Source organism: Musa acuminata, chromosome BXJ3-4, assembly GCF_036884655.1.
Source record: "Musa acuminata AAA Group cultivar baxijiao chromosome BXJ3-4, Cavendish_Baxijiao_AAA, whole genome shotgun sequence".
In the NCBI taxonomy this organism is placed as follows: domain Eukaryota; kingdom Viridiplantae; phylum Streptophyta; class Magnoliopsida; order Zingiberales; family Musaceae; genus Musa; species Musa acuminata.
In genome coordinates this window covers 724,270-744,330 of record NC_088352.1, presented here as the reverse complement: position 1 = coordinate 744,330, position 20,061 = coordinate 724,270, and the positions used below count along the sequence as shown (strand labels likewise).

Genomic DNA, 20,061 nt, shown 5'->3' with positions numbered 1-20,061 from the left:
CTGGGAGAGTCGCGTTCAAATGAAGCTGAGGAGCGTGCGGGAACAGAGTGCGAGAAAAGAGAGAGAGAGAGATAGACTGTACATTTTAGGGTTCCCTTTCGATCGCCATATATACGCCCCGCTCTCTCCCTTCTCTTCCGCCTGCGATCGCTCCTCTCCTCTCTCCCCCTTGCGGAAGTGATCGGATGATATGGTATCTGATCTGCTTCATCTTCTCATTGCGGAAGCGATTCAGGGGTTTTTTTTTCCTCTTATATGATCGCATCTGATACTGTCTGCAGGCGTTGCCGAATCAGCAAACCGTCGATTACCCGAGCTTCAAGCTCGTTCTCGTCGGCGATGGAGGGACTGGTAAGATCCATATCTATATCAATTTTTTAGTCTTGGGATGATGGTCGTGTTGATTCGATCGGGATCTTTCTTAGTGGAGATCTTGTTTGATCGTTCTCGCACACGAATTCCTGATGTTTTTGGGGTTTCCGATAGATTGCTACTGCGATCAAAATCTTCTGGAGGATCCAGATTTCTGTATTGCATTTGATGATTGCTACTTAATCTTACGTTTCTCCATTGGTGTCTTCTGTGTCGATCTCATTTCTGGTTCATGCTGTCACTTCACCCGACAGTTTGCTTATTGGTGGTTCTGTCATCCCATGTATCGTGTTTCGGCCTTCATCGATAGCAATCGTGGTTGGTATTGTTGTCCGGGAAAATACACTGGCCTTGGTAGCTCCGTTCCTCAATATGAGTCCGTTTCTTGATCAGAACCTTCATTTTCCCTAAACGTCTGAGACCTTTTTTATTTATTTATTTTTGTTGCGGTCCAACGGGGCTCTTAAATTTTGCATCTTTCTTATTCTTTTGAGAAAAGAAAAGAAAAGAAAAGCAAGAATATAGTTCTTTCATGCATTCCTAGCCACTTACTCATCTGCTTTTGTACTTATGGTATAGGAAAAACTACGTTTGTGAAGAGGCACCTTACTGGTGAATTCGAGAAGAAGTACGAACGTAAGTGTCAATGTCAAGTTTCATACATGTGTTTTACTTTCCATTTGCTCAATATGTATTGAAATATCATGGATTTTATTTTTCAGCTACTATTGGTGTTGAGGTCCATCCTTTGGATTTCTTCACAAACTGTGGGAAGATCCGGTTCTATTGCTGGGATACGGCTGGTCAAGAGAAATTTGGTGGTCTTCGGGATGGATACTAGTACCTTTTTGTCCTTTCTTTCTATTTTGATCACAGTGTTTTAGGCATGGATTTATTGTTTGACTTGCTGTAATACAGCTGTTAATTGGTGTTTTGGTACTTTTTAGAGTATGGACATAACACCAGGGTCTCATGGTTTATTTTCTCTAAGCTTACATGGGATGCTGGATTACAACATAAGATGTTAAATTCAGTAATTGTTATAGACTCTTGCATTAGGCATTATGTGTATATTGTCATATCATGTACGCAATTCAGGTTCATTAGGCAGTTAGAAATTGTTTTATAGAAGCTTAATTTATTACAAATGGCTCTGTTACATAACTTCTTTCTTGACTACTTGTGAGATAGTGGAGTCAATGCATTGTTTTAGAATATTGAAGATAAGTGAAAATGTGCCACAAGACAATAGAGAATAATTAGTTATATAAGTTGCTTTGACTGTGACTAGGTGCATAAAAGAGGTCAGGAATGAGAGGAATATCTTTTCGTGGCCAGAAGGCTAACTAAGGTTGCAACTATTTAAATGGTACTCTTCTAATTAAGCAAATTTACAAAAAGAAACTGACTTTTATTTTTGAGAATATATTTGTTCAATTGATTTCTCAAATGAAACAAAATTTTGTTTACATATCTGACAGAAGTCTTTAGGTTCTTTCTTCCTTTGATGCTCAGACCTCAAAATGTTTGTCATATTCATAGTGCCTATGCTGAACCTTTATATTCTTGTCTAAAGGCTGCACATGGTCTTGTTTATTGTTTATTTATTTGCATGTTGTCAGATTAGTAGAAGCATTTTGATCACTTCACTGTTCTGATCGTCTCAATAATTGATCATTATTTTTACAATCATGGGTAGAACAGATGGGATGAATCATGTTCTAATACAGCCTAGAGTGTGACCAATCAGATGGTGCAGATTATTTATTGTGGCAATACATTAATGAGTTTGACTGGTGAATTATGGTTATGAGAAATTGTTGGATTAGGAAAGATGATGTCCTTGTTCAAATTATTTTCTCTGGTTCCTGTGTTGTAGCAACATTGCTAATTGAACCTTTTCAACTAAAGATCTTATCTTCATTATTGTTTCTGGGGGATACACAGTTTTTCTTTGTGTAGCCACCAACGTGATGAGTCACATTGGTGATCTATTACAGTTAATATTCATGCAAAGATATCTATTGTTATTAACTTGCTATCTTTTGTTCACAGTATCCATGGTCAATGTGCGATTATCATGTTCGATGTCACTGCCAGGTTGACTTACAAAAATGTTCCAACATGGCACCGGGATCTTTGCAGGTTATTTGACAAGCTGGTTGTAACATAATTTGTACAAGTTGTCCTCCTCGTGGACATAAAAAAAGTCTAATTATCCTTTTTGTATTGAAACCAGGGTTTGTGAGAATATTCCGATCGTCCTTTGTGGTAACAAGGTCGATGTGAAGAACAGGCAGGTCAAAGCTAAGCAAGTTACATTCCACAGGAAGAAGAACCTCCAATACTATGAGATTTCTGCAAAGAGCAATTACAACTTTGAGAAGCCTTTCCTTTACCTTGCTAGAAAACTTGCAGGGTAAGGAAAATAAGTGTCATTTTGGTCGTAGAATCATATAGAAATTATCTGAATGACATCAAATTGTTGACAATTTTCATGTTAGGGACCCAAATCTTCACTTTGTTGAATCACCGGCTCTTGCACCTCCTGAAGTCCAGATTGACCTGGCTGCACAGCAACAGTAAGTGATTTAAAGCCCTGTTCACTAATTTGAAACATGTATCATTTTCCACCATATGGTTTCAAAAGCTCTTTGTTCACAATTTATGATGTCAAAGCCCTTTCAATATTTATATTAGATGCTTCTCAGATTTTGTTACCTTCTGGATATCATTCACTCTATGTTTTTGAAAAGTTAATAAAAAACTGGATATATTTTTGTTTTGAATATCAACGAATTAAATGTTGAACTTTTGATTGATAAAGAGATGCATTAGAGGGCTCTTTTAGACCTTTTACTGGTTATAATGAATTAAAATTTCATGTTCTAATTGCCTAAAAACTTTTAATTCGTTGTTTATTCTTGTATTTTATATATATAGTAAGAAGAACCTTATTGTTGTATATGAGGAACGAGCTGTCGTGTCCCCTTTTGTGCCCATTTATTGATCTTGTTAGTTCTTTATATGACAATTAGTTGTTGTGAGCTATAGTGAGAAAAATGTCATCCTGAATTTTTTTTTTTAAAGCCAATTTGTTGTGTTTTATGTTCATTGCAAATTCAAAAATCTCACCGTATCCATGAGAGATTAATTTTAAACGAATAACATTACATATAGTTGATCTAATTGTGCCTGCCTGCCTATCTTTGGTTTTTCAGGCATGAAGCTGAACTGGCTGCAGCTGCTGCCCAACCTCTTCCTGACGACGACGATGATGTATTTGATTAGAACTTTCTACTCAAGTCTATGTGCAGTGCAGCTAATGGAATCTGTCGATGGGTCTTGCGCTGGAATTGATGCTTTTATCTACTTAGCGGGTTAGTTGCATCATTTTTCTCTGTTGATGTTGATAAGAAAATATCGGGAGTTGTTCTGTAAGGCTGGTTCTGCATTGGGTTTTTTTGGGGGTGGTGGTGATGGTGTTGTTCTGTGTTGCTGCGAGCAACCTGTTTCCTTTGCTTTCGTTTGGAGTACGTGTGCCATCTGAATCAAGTTTCTTCAATAACCCCATGATGCTATTGCTTATCACTTCTCTTTCCCATGATGTCTAACAGGATAAAATAGTTTTCTGACGATAAATCTGTTGGTGGTGGTTGTATTGAAAGCTGCCTGGTTTCTAAAACTATGAGCTTTAATGGTACAGAAAAACTTGATTTTTTATTTTTATTTTTTAAAGAGTACTCTTCGTAGTTTCTTATATGAAGGAGATTTTGAATTTATATAATAATTCATAAGGTGTATACATTGATAGCCTTATATATCGTCAATGATATTTGTCTCAAGTCAGACTTAATTTTCTTAGTGACTTTGAATGTAGGGTAAATTCTCTAGAAAAATCCCTAAACTTACTTTATTTTCTTTCTCCCTAAATATTTCGCCCCTATTTTCCTTTTTTCTTTTTTTTTAGGGAAGAGTCCTTAATTTTTAAAATGATAAAAGTGACCCTCAAACATTCTTTTATATTTTCCTCCTCCCTCTCTCCCTTTTCAAATTCATTATATTGAATCAGACCATTGTATTGAACCGACAAAACGACTTGAACTGGTCCAAATAAATAATATTGATATATTGTTTTAATAATATAAAAAAAATAAAGATTATCTAAAAATTATAAATATAATATTATAAAACAATAAAATTATGACAACCTTTTAGTTTCATCTTAAATCTATCAAAAATATAAATTTTAACCTTTTAAGAGCTAATTTAATCAAACATTAAATATTGTAATTTCTAAAATAGAAAATTTTGCAAATTTTGGCTTCACTAAACATTTTTAATGTTTCAAAGAAAATTTTGATTTTTTGGATAAAGATAGATAAAATTATACTTTTTTTTTAATGGAGTTATACTTTTTTTTTGTTTAATAGATCCCCATGTAATCCCATTCAAAAACAGTGTAACTCAAATCTTTTAAAAAAATTGATACTTTAAAATATTAAAAAACATTCTATAAATATATTCAAGTGGTTTTTAGATCAAAATTGTGGTGAATTTACCTAAATAAAAAAGAACCTAATTTAATATTTATAAAGGGCTGAAATAAATAAAAAGCAAGGATTGAATCAATACATAGTGACAAAAAAAAAAATATTTAAGATGCCAACAATTTAAATATAATTGTCAATCTGGTAAATGTTCATTGTATAGTGACTTTGTTGAAATTGTCATATATAACTATAAAAATAGTTTTAGGATAAAAGTACTTATAAATTCTAATAGTGCTATTTGGTTTAATTGAATCAAATAAAATATTTCCTCATGGTTTTATTGGTCCTCCTTCTCTCTCCATTTGGCAAATGATAATTCCTCTTCTGATCAATGGCAAATGACAATTAGCGAAGGAGCACGATGATTCTTTGATATTCTTCTTTCTTTTTCTTTTTTCATCACATACTTCATTCTCTCTCCTCTTGGCTTCCCCTTTTATCCTAAAACCCCAGCCCACTCATCGCTTCGTAGCCTCCCGCCCCTTTATCGCAACCATCTTTGCACACCTTACGCCCCCACCTTGTTAGCCATTGTAACTCCCCCGCACCACCCCCCCGTCCTTTCCTCGATTTTTCTCCATCTTCTCTCTACCTCTTTCATGAGTTATGATAATTTTAATTCTATTTATATTTAAATGTATTTATCTTTTGTTACATGTAAATTTTAGTATTGTTAATAAGACTTGATAATAATTTTTTTTAAAATTGAATGAATTAATTAGAATACTACCGAGAACACGCAGGTTTATCACTCCCAGTAAGGATTCCTCATAAAAAAGATGAGGGATGGGGATGGGGACGAGGAAGCATTCCCTACCCCCGTTGATATTCGTAACCATTCAGTTTGATAATATTTGGTTATTCTTTTCATCATCAAAATATATGAAACTACAAGGATGAAATTAATAAATTAATAAATTAATAAAAAAAAAATTAAATTGACATAATTATATATAAATATATCAAAAAACTTACCTATGTTTATAGAAAGATTCTTATGTTTATAGTAAGTGTTCCATGATGACTTTTTTTATGTATAAACTAATAAAAATTAGACATGGGAATCCAATAAGGATGAATACAAATGTGCATCTCATAAACAAGAAAATCCATCATTAATTGATTAAAAAAATACTTAAACAGAACTATTAATTAAAAAAAAGGCCATTTAAAATCCCAAAGATAAAAAAGGTGATCTGCTTTTTAATTTATTTGTAAGGGCCAGGAAAGTTTAAGAAGGTTTTAAGGTAGTGTTTGTTAACTGAGTTATAATTGTTTTTGAATAAGTCCCAAAAACAGTATAACTTAGTTAAGAAAATATGTAACTTTCTTAAAAACTTTCATAGATGGAATGTGTGGATAAATGGGAGATGGATTCAACCTAATGTACCCAATAATGAAAAATTACAATCTATTAAGGGCCTTAAATATTGAAAATAAAGGTCATTTAAAACTTCAAAATTAGAAAAAAATGGTTAATGGATGCTTCTCAATTCATTTTAATGGGGGTACGTATGTTTTGTAAAGTTTTTAAGCAGAGTGCCAACTGAGTTATATTGTTTTTTAATATGACTTCAAAAATAGTGTAACCCTCTTGGAAAGTTTTTTTATTTTCTTAAAAAAAATAAATGCCTTCTTTGATAATATACAACTGAATTTGTGGTCAGATGGGAGATACATTCAAACCCAAAAAGGTGAAAATTAGAGAAAATAGAAGAAAAAAAATCAGCCCATTAAAAAAGATGATTTAAGTATACAAAATTTATAAAAAAGTAATCATTGGGTGCTTATCAATTCATTTACAATGTATCCTTTATAGTTTTACAAAAAATTTTGAGCCATTAAGCTAAGTAGCATTATTTTTTAATAGGACCAAAAAAAAAAAAGATTACCCAGCTTAATGAGACAACTATTTTTATCAAATTTAAAAATAAATTTTTAAACAAAGTTTAGGGCCATTTTCATATTATAGCTGTGGCATACTGCATATTAGAGTAGCCCTAAAAGCAAGTAATAGCTTTAACTATTTAAGCATAAAATATATACTTAATAGAGTAGACAAATTCATTATTTCAAGCTAATAATAATTTGCAAAAGTATCAAACCTGATTTAGATTAACCACTAAGTAGAGAAGAGGAAATAGAAAAAAACTTAAAAATCTTATCGTATCATAGAACAAGAAAGAACTTGAGATCGTAGAACCCGTTGTTACATCGAGTGGGGAGTTATGTGGAAAGAGAATATATTAGGGTTTTCAAACCGTAGATCATGATAATGGAAGTGACATGTAAGCGTTGAAACCAAGAGGTTATTGGAAGTAAGATATTAGTATTGAAGGTGAACGAAAACGATTGATATTGAACTAAGGCTTTAAATGAAAACGCTTGACATGAATGAGAATAAGAGGTTGCATCGTTTTCGATCAAGAAGGTGACGGATAAGTGCATAGATTTTAACTAGAATCGATTTGATTCTTTGTTCCATTTAATTGAGTTTATCGTACAAAGATAATTAGAAAATATTCTAGAAAATAAAAATACTATTCAAGAATAAATGAAAAAAAATGAGTGGAAAAAATAAAAATAAAAAATACGGAGTTTTTTTTTTTTTTTTAAGGTTTGCCCTAATATTATTATAATTATATTTACTGCTATTTCTACTTCAGGGATTGGGTCAAAACTTCGTTTCCTCGGTGCGGGGAGAGACCGAAATCCTCTCCCTCTTCGTCCTCCCTCCCCTCTCCCTTTCTCCCAAACACTATCGGCTTTCTTCGTGGTGATCGCCGCCGCTCGAGCAAACCCTCGGCGCACGTCTTCGCGACGTGCCCTCCCGTTCCCGGGAGCGGAAGGTCATCTCGATCCCTAACGATTTATGGTAGATCTATTGTTTTCTTTATCGACAGACCGATCGTTTGGGAATTTGCATCCCAGCTTTGACTGATGGTTTTAGTCTTTCTCGTCCTTAGGTCCTAGGGATCTCTCGATCCGTTTGGGATACATCTCTTTGATCGAGTCGGATACGGCGATGGAGGGGAACAAAGATGATGCTTTGAAGTGCCTCCGGATCGGTAAGGACGCATTGCAGTCCGGTGATCGGACTCGCGCCGTCAAATTTCTCTCCAAGGCTCGCCGTCTAGATCCCACTTTGCCGATCGACGGCCTCCTCTCCGCCGCTGCTGACTCTGATGGCAAATCCGGCGGTCCCGCTGATTCCGCTGCGTCGTCGAACGCTTCCCAGCCTGACGAGCCATCGAGCGGTACTTCTTCCCGTGCTGCCGCTGCATCCGTCTCTTCTGCTTCCAAGGTTAGGATTTCCTCGGATGGTCCTGGGTCTTCGAGGGACTACACTGAGGAGCAGGTGACCGTCATCAGTCAGATTAAGAAGCTGAATGATTACTATCAGATCTTGGGGGTTGAAAAAGGATGCACTGTGGAGGAAGTTAGGAAGGCCTACCGGAAGCTCTCTTTGAAGGTGCATCCTGACAAGAACAAGGCGCCTGGTGCTGATGAAGCCTTTAAGGCTGTATCTAAGGCCTTCCAGTGCTTGAGCGACAATGAGAGCAGGAAAAGGTATGATCTTCTCGGTTCAGATGAGCCTGATCGGCCGGTGGCACAGCGTGGCAATCATGGTTTCAGTGGCTTTTATGACGAGGACTTTGATGCTGATGAGATCTTCAGGAACTTCTTTTTTGGTGGAGGGCCTCCGGTTGCCACTCATTTTCGCACTTTCCGCTTTAGAACTGGTGGCACGGGTGGGGCGAGTGCTCATGAGATGCATGGTTCTGTCAATCATAATCTCCGGATGCTCATACAGATCTTGCCTATCATTATCCTGTTCTTGCTGAACTTCCTTCCATCTTCTGAACCAATATATATGCTGTTCCGATCCTATCCTTATGAGCACAAGCTAGAAACATCAAGGGGTGTGGCATACTTTGTTAAGTCAGTGAAATTTGAAGAGGAATATCCTTATGAGAGCCCAAAACGCATTGCTTTGGAGGAACATGTGGAGAGTGACTATGTTGGGATCCTTGAACAGAATTGCCGGGTTGAGTTGCAGAGACAACACTGGGGACTGTCATACCAAACACCACATTGCGATAGGCTTCAGAAGTTTGAGGCAGCAGCTTGATGCCATCAACTCAAGGTGGGTTTGCTATTACATGTTACCTTATTCTTAGTTTTACAATGCAACTAGTTTTGCAACAGTAGAACATTTGAGCATGTTATATTGTCTACTCAAAATTAATATTCGAATATTTTATGTGATATTTTTACTTGTCTATGATGAATCTAGTTTTAGGTGGTCACATATATGTAACACAAAGTCCAGGTAGGACAAGATCACAACAAAGATGATTTTCTGTTGTCAACTGATTGTTCATGCCTACTGTATCTATTCATGTTGGGCTTGTATCAGATGTCTGTTTGTCAGTAGAAACTTTTTCTTTTAGATGTCTTCTTATTTAATTTCTTGGGTAGAAACTATAGAGAACTAGTGACCTTGCTTTTATGATTTTTTCAGATGTTACATTCCTAAATAATCTGGAAGATTGTTTACGATGATATAAATATGTTTAAGAACGACCTATAGATGCTTTGGATAGGTAGAGGGAGATCTAAGAATAGTTACTATGGTAGAAGAGATTATGTTGCTCTTGGTTTAATAGGGATTCTGCTTTATAGAAGGTTTGATTGTAGAAAACAATTCATTTAGTTGACCCTTTATAATTGGAACTTTACATCTTGTTATTGTTGCTGTTGTTGTTCTTTAACCAAACTATTGGAAGAATTTAGGAGTCATAAACAGAAGACAGAAAATTGGATGAATAGTTCAATGAAATATTTGGCTGAATAAGGAAAGAAATGAAAGAAAGAAAGGTCATAATTGAGAAAGGAAAGAAAATATCGTAATCAAGCAATATCATGGATTATTTGATTTATGACCTCATGCTGCAGAAGAGGCTAAAACGTGAAATGAATCCAACAAATAACCAAATAAATAGAGAAGAAAAAAAACCATCATGCTGTGGAAAGATCCCAAATCTAGGTATGTAGCTTGAAGCACATGCGTTACCATAGTCATTGAATATGACCTTCAGGTTTTTGTAAAATGAAGAGGAATAAACAAGATGCTACTTTTTTCCTCCATTTCCTTTTTTCTGGTAGTATGTCATTGTATGCGAGTCTGTATTGATTCATTATGCTTCTCTGTCAGCTGACTGGACACGGGTCCTTCATTTGGTTCAATCCTTTAGGGTCACACAATCATTCACCTACAATTTGGAAACCCATGTGATGCACGGGGTTTAAAATTAAAGTGTTAATGACTAATTTTAATAATAATCAGATAATATTGAATGATGATAACTGGTAGAACTGATTAAGCTGAAGCAACATTTTAAAGATGAATCTTTTATTTATTGTTTAGTCAATCATGGAATTTTCTTGGGATCAAACATGAACTACTTTGAGCTCAATGTATCATTCTTGCTTCTATGGGTTTAACCATGCAAACATTCTACTTAGTAACAAAATGACTGCCTCCTGGATTTGCATTCCCTAGATCAGATCAAAATTTGGATCTAAAATCCATGATTTTATCTTGTTCCAGTAACCAAATTCTATTTCTGTACAAAGTCCCAGCTTTACAACCTATATTGTCTTTTCTGTAAAGGGGAAGTAAAGGGGAAGAAAATGGATGATATCCTGGATGATTGCATTGCCTTGATTATCAAGAGGACACATGATGTTCTTAGTAAGAGATAGATTTGTGGATGATGGCTTATTGTTCATTCTCGTCAGAAAAGTTCTAGGTGGAACTTTTATGAGATTATTAGCTCTATATCAGCCTTCATTTATTAAAATTGGTTGTTTTAGCTGGTGATGGTTGATAGAGACCAAAGGAAGCTCAATACTATGTTCATTGGTGTCGTCAAATCTCAATGAGCTTTGAGAAGGATGATAATAATCTAGATAAGTCTAAGATTGAGGATTTTTCATTTTCTTTAAGATAAATTCAGGATATTTTGGATTCTGTCAAGGTTATTTAAGGATTTGAAAAGTGCTGTTTCTTGTTTGGATCAATTTGGATGTATTTTGGCCATTTTGTAGATCTTTTAGTTGCTAGTTTCATTTCTATGAGATATTGTTGACTTTGAGATACATTTGGTCTGTTTCTTATTGGTTTAATATGAGATGGTTATTTGGAGGATTCAAAAAGTGAGTCTTTTGTGAACACATTTGTGAAAGTGGAAGTGTTAAGAAGTGGTCATTACCACGTTTGAGAATATGCTTCATGGTTCTCCTTCACATGCAGGAGGTGTGTTGATTGTTTAGTATCTATTCTAATGTCATTTCGGTGGTTCTCTCTCTTTATCCCCACTTTCTTTATGCTTTCTTTCTTTCTCTTTCTCATTGCCTAATTGCTTCAGCTATCCATCTTTACTTATATGGTTCTTTAATGTGGCTGACACTCTTTTTCTCACCCGAAACACTACAGCTCCATTGCCAACACAGATCAACCAAAGTCAACTGCCTGGCATGTTACGGCCTTCATAACCCAACTATTATTAGACTTGACCAAGCCATCTATCAAAATCAAAGTGCTCTAAATATAGCCTTGTAAAAGACTGATTAAGTGCACAACCTCCATCTATCTCCCAACAATTATTAGACTTGAACAAGCCATCTACCAAAATCAAATTGCTCTAAATATAGCCTTGTAAAAGACTGATTAAGTGCACAACTTCCATCTATCTCCCTGTAAGTCATCCATGCAAGCAACTTGAGAATTCCAATGCCAGCATTCAAAGCTAAACTTTGTGCTGATCATGTTCTGTGTGGTGAAGTCCAGTGCTCAGCAACAATTCTTTCGTGTATTATAAACTGCAACGCTGCTGCATCGAGTCCCAAAACTTTCAAATTAATGTCATATACTGACTTTTTGTTAACTGAGTCAACAATAACACACTGACTGTTGATTTGCGTCAGCTATAGTCCCTATTGTGCACAGAGCTGAATCGGGTAGGAAATTTACCTGCTGGTTTTTGAAGGCTTAGAATATATTTGCATCATTAAATCAGCTTGATGTTGTGTTTGATGATTGCCTCAAAGATTGAACCATTCTGTTGCAGGTTATGTTTTTGGAAATCATGCAATCATGGGCAGAATTTTTATTGCTAGCACATAGGAATTTCTCTTTTGAATTTCTTTTAGTTTCTTGTGTCACATATCATATTGTAGATTTTTCCTTTGTTCAGAAGTTCTTATATTATATGAGTATCTGTGTGTGCACCAGAGGTGGGTATCTGCATATATCTGACCATCCTGAGATGCCACAATGGTCAGAGCCTTGTGTTAGGTGCCTTTTTATCTCACTGCCATTATTGCGTGCTTGGATAACCCACATTGTTTCTTTGTCACGTAAAGCATAATTAAATTTATCATGCTATGTTGTCAACTTGTAATGCATTATTGATCTTTCTTTTAGGAAATTCTGTCAATATTCTTGGATGTTTTTTCCAAAATAATATGATTTACTTCTGAATATGTTCATGATCTGAAGAGTCTAAATTTCAGTGAGTTACAGGTCCTAATTGAGACCGACTACGCATCTAGTTTCGGCATATATAATTGATTGAGCTAGTACAACAAGATAGCTGAAATTATTTTCTTGTTGGCTCTTGGTCACAAAAGTTTTGAGTCCAATCATACACCAAAACCAAAAAGTACAACATCTGTCCTGATGAAACTTGAAGTTTTTTGCTAAATTTTTGACATTTTACTTTAGAGTTAGCAAAATCAATGGACTTTCTGTTAGACATTCACATCCTAACCCATGTCGTTTTCTTTTTTTGGTCCAATAATTTTTTGATCACATTGAGTTAATTCCCTTATAATATCCTGATTAGTTCCACATCAGAAGTGATGAAAGATTTAGATTTACTTATAAAGGTATGATGAGTGTTCTATTGCTAACTTAGACTTACGCATTTTAGATTAGTGGTTCAGACTCAACGAAGTTAATAGTGGAACTAAAAGTTTTTAGCTAAATTTTTTGACGTTTTACTTTGGAGCTACCAAAATCAATGGACTTTCTGTTAGACATTCACATCGTAACCCGTCGTTTTCTTTTTTTGATCCAATAGTTTTTTTATCATATTGAGTTATTTCCATTATAACATCCCAATTCGTCCCACATTAGAAGTGAACAAGGATTTAGATTTATTTATAAAGGTATGATGAGTGTTCCATTGCTAATTTAGACTTAAGTATCTTGAATTAGTGGTTTAGACTCAACAAAGTTAATAGGTCAATCATCCCATCAAACGGATAATCACAATTGGTATCCCGACCTAGTATTGAGATTTGGTGAGATGCTCAAGTATGAAAGGGCTACTCATGGACGGGGCCAGAGGGCATTATGGCATGAAGCTACCATTGGGCTAAGCTTCCCATGCCATGCTAGGGTCAGATTCTAATTTATGTTGGGATTTGACGAGGATGTCAAGCCCTCAAGTGGGGGAGATTATAACACATCAATTAGTTTCACATCGAAAGTGAGCAAAAAATTTGATTTGCTTAGAAGGTTAACTAGTGATTGGGCCTAACCAGTGATTAGGCTCAATGAATTTAATAGTTTAGATATCCCATCTATGTGCCAGCCCATTCTTGAGGTCAGTGAAACCGATGGGGAGGCTTTCAACTGAGATCTCATGTTCATATCTTAAATCTAATACCTACTTTTCTTCAATTTTGGTTGCTTATGTGTATATTCATTCCAGTGGATAAACACTTCTCTCCATTTCATTCTTTTAATTTTTTCTACTTTGGTGAACACACCTGATGCATTTCCATTTTGATTAATAACTGGTTTTGTAAGGCTCGCTTCTTGTGTAGGTTAGTTTATTATTTGTTTTGGTTTTCTGTTGCTAAAACATTTTGTATATTGATCCTGTGTCTGTCCTTTGTAGATTTTGAGAAGTTTCTGTATGTTAAGGCTTTCGTTTCAACTTGTCCTATGGTCTGTTGCTTTCTCTTATCCTTGTTAACATGTTGTTTTAATATAGTGGTCATAGTGGAAATTATGGTTGAGTAATCTCAAAATTCATGCCTTTTCAAAAGATTAGTTACTCTTGTTTCATGTGTTCCGACCTTAGCCTACTTGCCTATTTACAACCATCAAAATTATCTATTTGGTGATTGAAACTTTAATGCCAATTAATTTACTTAGAGGAATACTATAAATAGATGCTTGCTCCTAAGAATGAAAGATTTAATTAAATTGGTTCTCCCATTTTGCAATTTGCACGAGCACTCCAATGCACATGGACTTGTGGAACCACACATTGTCAGCGAGTGAAATTTAGCACCATGCTGCCGTTATTGTGGGGTTTACGCAATGTTGTCGGAACCAGGATCTGACCTTAAGAACTTGAACTAAATCATTAATGCAAGTTTAGAATCAAACTAAAGTGATACAACTGCACTGAGGATTTTTTTCTATAATCTTGGGTCAATTTGACTCAATCACACATATATAATTAGCCTTTTGTTGGATCATTCATATCTTACTCGAGCCCTAATTTACTGCACCCACCAAAATTCTCTTAGCCACATTAATATGTCAAAGTTTCTGTTTTTTCTTTCTGAGCATCTCAGTTACTTGAGTAAATAGCCTTAACCAATGATCTTTCTCGCACAAAATCACGTTGCTCTCAAAAATTCTTATTTTATATTTTAATATTTGTATAGTTGCTCTTTCCCAGACTTTGCAGTGTGATTTTGATCGAATCCTTATATTTATGCAACTCAGTATCTCCTTTATTTCTACTATCTGTCAGTTTGCCGAGAATTTAGTTAACAAGTTAATCAGTCAAATTTACACTTTTCAGTGTAATTTTGATAGTCCATCAGGTGGCTGTCTTGCATAAAATTGCATTCTTTATAGGGTATTTCAACCCTTTTGCTCCTTATTTTCTAATTTAAAAATTAAATAAGCTGCATTATTTTTGTAAAATAACTTTTTGAAGTTTTTTTTCTTCCATTTTTCTTCATTAAAGCAAGTTTATACTCTCTCGGCTAGAATTTTATCTCGCCAACTGCTTTAGCTTCTTTGTAGCCAGTTAATATTTAGATATCTACATTGTTCTTAAAAAAAATATCTACATTGTTCTGATACTTAAAAGTAGCTTACAACATCTTCCTTTCTTGTAGTAATGTCTTTGTGTCTCTTTCGTTGTTTTGATTCTCACACATAAATCATACTTTGTTGGACAGCTTGATTAACTTTTGCAATCTTTTACGTGTTTACTGTAGGTTCTTTCTCTGGTCAATTGTCATACTTCGTATCTTCAAACTCATACTTATTTGTTAACCAACCATGTATGTTGCATATTTTGAGGACCAACACTTAAGCCGTATGGTACTGACAATATGGAGAAAATGATGTTTTTAGAGAATTGCACATTGTGATTTCTCAAGACTTCTTTTCCTGCATAAAACTATTAACATGCAGTGCCAGTGTTTTATTATGTTGTCTGATTTGCTTCTATTAATTTCCTTCACCTGTGTTTCTTTGTGTCTTAATTTTAGTATCTTTCGGATTTTCTCTCTTGAATTGGACAAAATCAATAAACCTTGAGCAAGCAGCTGATTCTCCTTCTCTTGAAAATTGAACTTTATGCAGAGGTTTCAGACTGATATGTAAGTATGCTTTTCATGGATGGCATAAGTCGAATTTTAGTATTCTCTATCAGTTTTTATTGCCAATGTGCTGCTGCTAGTTCTGGTTGCATCAAGGACGAGCACCATCATGGTGCTTATGGCATAAATTATTACATTACAAAGACCCAAACTGGTTTAATATCGTCTTAGAGAATTAGTTGGAGATGTTATTAGGCTCCAAAAAATTTTGTCATCTGCTTTATATCGTTGTTCACCCATGTGTTCTCTATCAGTTTTTATTGCCAATGTGCTGCTGCTAGTTCTGGTTGCATCAAGGACGAGCACCATCATGGTGCTTATGGCATAAATTATTACATTACAAAGACCCAAACTGGTTTAATATCGTCTTAGAGAATTAGTTGGAGATGTTATTAGGCTCCAAAAAATTTTGTCATCTGCTTTATATCGTTGTTCACCCATGTGTTTCGTTTGAGCAGTAATTGTTGTTACTTAATTACTAGTAATTGTTGTTTCTGATAACTGTTGCATGTATTATCTTGTGACGACCATCTATAACATGGCTGGTTCTTCCCTTCCAGATGGATGTGGCCAAGACATTGTGTTGGTCCTTCAAGGCTTTGGCTTTTCCATAGGATGCGGATGGATCCTTAAATATTGTGTTTTTTGAGTCTGCAGTATAAATTAGATATATATTACCAGTCCCAAATATTATGCCTTGCGGAATTTATTGTATATGGCATACAGACCGCGCTTGAATAGTAAGTGTGATGGATTGAAAACCTCTTCCTACTCGACATTATTTTAGCGTGTCCAAAGTTTTGAAGTCTGACGTGAAACTTATTCCTGCTCTTTATTATCTTAAACTAGCTAAATGTAACTCTGCCCTTTGCCCTTGTTTCTTCTGAGACATGCAGGTGGTTCGAGCTTCTTGTTTCAACACATCTCGATAAGAACATTAAGACGAAGAATTTGATCCAACCATAAATGATCTCGACTTCGACCATGGCCGAACTCGAGTCGTGTTTACACCTGAATACTCCTATCCTTCTTGAGTTTGTTCATTAGAGCTTATCTCGTGTTACGGATGGGCCACGAGCTGAGGTAGGTCATTGGTACCGGCGATAATGAAACTGTGGGTCCCTGGTTGTCGGCCAATGCAAGAGTGCCATTTTCTGTTTGATGGTTGGTTAGTCCGTTTCTTCCTTCTTACCGTCGTCTCCACTGTCAACGTGTACAGTATCCTCTTTTTAACCTTCTTTTAAGCGAAGGGGAACGGAGCCTCCTCCCTCGGGACGACGATGAAGCGTTCTCGGGGTGGGGGCAGCGCAACCGAGGCAACGGCGGCAGATCGGGAGGTGCCGCTGAGTCAGAAGGCGGTCAAATTAGTCGGGAACGTGTGCTTCTCGCTCTTCGTGCTCTCCGTGCTCATCTTCACCATCGTCTCCATCACCTACCAACCCCCCGACCCCTGGTTCGACTCCCCCAAGGCCATCATCTCGAAGTCCCTCGCCGCCACCCTCCCCAACGCTACATTCCGCACCGACGACTCCGTCCTCCAAACCGGCGAGGACCTCGCCCCCCTTACGGCTGCCGATAACTCGACTACTGCCATAGCTGATGCCGACAATGCCTCCTCCGCTGCCATAGTCCTCCCATCTCTGGCGCCGGACTGCGACCCCGACGCTCCGCTTAATTGCTCCGACCCCCGCGTCCTCGCTGCGATCCAGCGCTTCAATACCCGTATCTTTCATCGCTCTATCATATTCCTCAGCTATGAGACGCCCGTATCTGGATCCGCCCCCTGGGAGTGCGACGCTGCCTGGCGCTTCCGCAACCACCGCGAGAAGTCCTGGCGACGCTACAAGGACTACCGCCGCTTCCGCCTCGCCCCCGCTGACAACTGCACCTACGAGGTTGTCTCCGCCGGAAAATTTCGCTCCGGCGTCAACGCGGCCCCCAAGCCTCCACTGCGGCTCCAGTCTTCGTCCCGGGCCCCTCCCTCCCAAATCGCGGATGCCGAGATCAACGACACGATCCCGACGCTCGGATCTGAATCAAACTTCCGAAAAGGGAAATATCTCTACTACACGCGCGGTGGCGATTACTGCAAGGGGATGAATCAGTACCTGTGGAGCTTCCTTTGCGCCCTCGGCGAGGCCCAGTTCTTGAACCGGACGTTTGTGATGGATCTCAACGTCTGTTTGGCTGCCACTTACAATCCCAGTGGCCGGGATGAGGAGGGTAAGGATTTCCGATACTACTTCGATTTCGAGCACCTCAAGGAGTCGGCATCGGTGGTGGAGGAGAGTGAATTCTTGAGGGACTGGCAACAATGGGATCGTGCCACAAGCCGAAAGGCTGGTGGCAAGATCACCGTCCTCAAGGTGCCGACGTACAAGGTCACGCCAATGCAGCTCAAGAAGGACCCAAGCACCATCATCTGGAGGCAGTTTGACGGGCCAGAGCCCGAGAATTACTGGTACCGTGTGTGTGAGGGTCGGTCTGCTAAGTACATTCAGCGGCCATGGCAAGCCATTTGGAAATCCAAGCGGCTGATGAACATTGTGTCAGAGATCGCAGGACAGATGGACTGGGAGTATGATGGCATCCATGTGGTCCGTGGCGAGAAGGCCAGGAACAAGGAACTGTGGCCTAATTTGGATGCAGATACTTCTCCTGAGGCCCTGGTGCAGAAGCTAACAAAGGTGATACATCAATGGAGGAATCTCTATATTGCCACGAATGAGCCATTCTATAACTACTTTGATAAACTGAGATCACACTATAAGGTGCATTTGCTTGACGATTACAAGGAGATGTGGGGAAACACAAGCGAGTGGTATAATGAGACGATGGCTCTAAACAATGGCCACCCTGTGGAGTTTGATGGGTACATGAGGGTTGCAGTGGATACGGAGGTGCTCCATAGGGCAAAGAATCGGGTGGAAACATTCAATAATCTAACAAGGGACTGTAAGGATGGTATTAACACATGCTAGTAATGATATGGTAAAAAGTTTGGAGGCCGAGAAGGATGTGGATATTCTCCATTTTTGTGTGAGTTCATAGTCAGGTAAGTGTTGAGGTTCCTGCATTGTCCATTTTAATTTGGAGTTGAGATATTCAGCAGTTTCTATTTCTATCTTGTTCTATCTTTTTTTCCCTTTAGCTTCCTTGTCATAGGGTATCTCATTTTTTGGTAATACATATATCAGTGAGTGTCCTGTTACTGTCCTATGACATTTTGAAATATTCACATATTTTTTTCTCCTTCTATTTTGTTTGATCTACTAAGAAGCCCTGAATGGAAACTTTTGTTGTTCTTTCTTAGTGGAGGGTCCAATTTGGTTAATGCAAAAGCTATTATGACATTGAATTTCTAAGTGGGTCATTAAATTACAGCCTAAAAGTAATTTTGTTTCTAGTGCAGTTGAAGTTTGCATTAACTGAAACCTGATTTTGGCTCAGTTAAGAGCAGCCTACCTTTGCTTTTTTTCACCTTAATATGACCAAGGTTTCAAATCTCAACTATACTAGTTGGCATGGATTGGTGTTCAATGGTTCGGTCAAGTACCAATATTGAAACAAATAGCTTGATACTGAATACTGATATGTGCCATTTATTTTTATGATTTTATTATTTTATTGAACGAACACCAGACTGTATAAGTTGGTATATCATTTTGTATACTGGTATCATATCGGTCCATCGAGCTATTGAGACCAATATCAGACAGAAATTTAAATCCTTGGATAAGACATTAAAGTTAATTGACCAAGGTAGGTTCTAGATAGTCATAGTTGACGTAAAGTGTATTTTGGATATTAGTTTGGACATGGTCACATGACATAGCATGCTGATCTGACTAATGATATATATAAATTACCAGAAAACAAACCAACCTACATTTCTCCTTTAGAACCTTTACTCAAGCATAATAAGTTTTTAACGTTTTAAACATGGATCATAGTACTGTATGTTGGGCTCTTTCTGACTATCAATTGGTGTGGCATATATTGAGGTATCTTCTGTGATTTTTAAATGCAATGTGTCAATTCAAGGTGTATCCCCTATTTTTACAAATGGACATAGTGCATCAAGCACCGACCAGTTTGAGATTTACAACAAAAGATTTTGCAGTCAGGGTCATGATTCTTTCATGTCAAAGATGAAATCACCCTATGATCAGAGCAAAATTTTTGTAACCACTGGTTACCTAAGGGTACATTTATCTCCTAGCAAGTTGGAAAATATTTATGCACTACTCTTCTTGGATAGTGTGGGTGAGCCCTAATATTCTGGTGAGGTTGCTCCTGTATGACTTGGTGACCATGATCAAAGGTACAGAAGTAATCTCTACTTGTAAGGCTACTAACCCTTCTCGGATCTCTCATTGGTAGGGCCATCATGCACTGATCCATCCTTCACAATCCTTCTTGAATGGTT

General features: G+C 37.1%; 3 protein-coding genes across 3 annotated transcripts; all 3 read left to right on the top strand.

The window, feature by feature from the left end:
- The first annotated feature begins 53 nt into the window (after window positions 1-53).
- LOC135582544 (GTP-binding nuclear protein Ran1B-like) lies at window positions 54-3,897 on the top strand. Its single transcript, XM_065145700.1, has 8 exons — window positions 54-193; window positions 282-351; window positions 952-1,008; window positions 1,095-1,212; window positions 2,428-2,517; window positions 2,612-2,791; window positions 2,877-2,954; window positions 3,594-3,897. The coding sequence occupies exons 1-8, from the start codon at window positions 191-193 to the stop codon at window positions 3,661-3,663; spliced, it is 666 nt and encodes a 221-aa protein (XP_065001772.1). The 5' UTR covers window positions 54-190; the 3' UTR covers window positions 3,664-3,897.
- A 4,053-nt stretch (window positions 3,898-7,950) lies between these two features.
- On the top strand, window positions 7,951-9,057 carry LOC135634894 (chaperone protein dnaJ 49-like). The gene has a single exon (XM_065145610.1). The coding sequence runs from the start codon at window positions 7,951-7,953 to the stop codon at window positions 9,055-9,057; it is 1,107 nt and encodes a 368-aa protein (XP_065001682.1).
- A 6,552-nt stretch (window positions 9,058-15,609) lies between these two features.
- LOC135635883 (uncharacterized) lies at window positions 15,610-18,944 on the top strand. The gene is made up of 3 exons (XM_065147306.1): window positions 15,610-15,632; window positions 16,193-16,715; window positions 16,852-18,944. The coding sequence occupies exon 3, from the start codon at window positions 16,913-16,915 to the stop codon at window positions 18,611-18,613; it is 1,701 nt and encodes a 566-aa protein (XP_065003378.1). The 5' UTR covers window positions 15,610-15,632; window positions 16,193-16,715; window positions 16,852-16,912; the 3' UTR covers window positions 18,614-18,944.
- The last annotated feature ends 1,117 nt before the right edge of the window (window positions 18,945-20,061 follow it).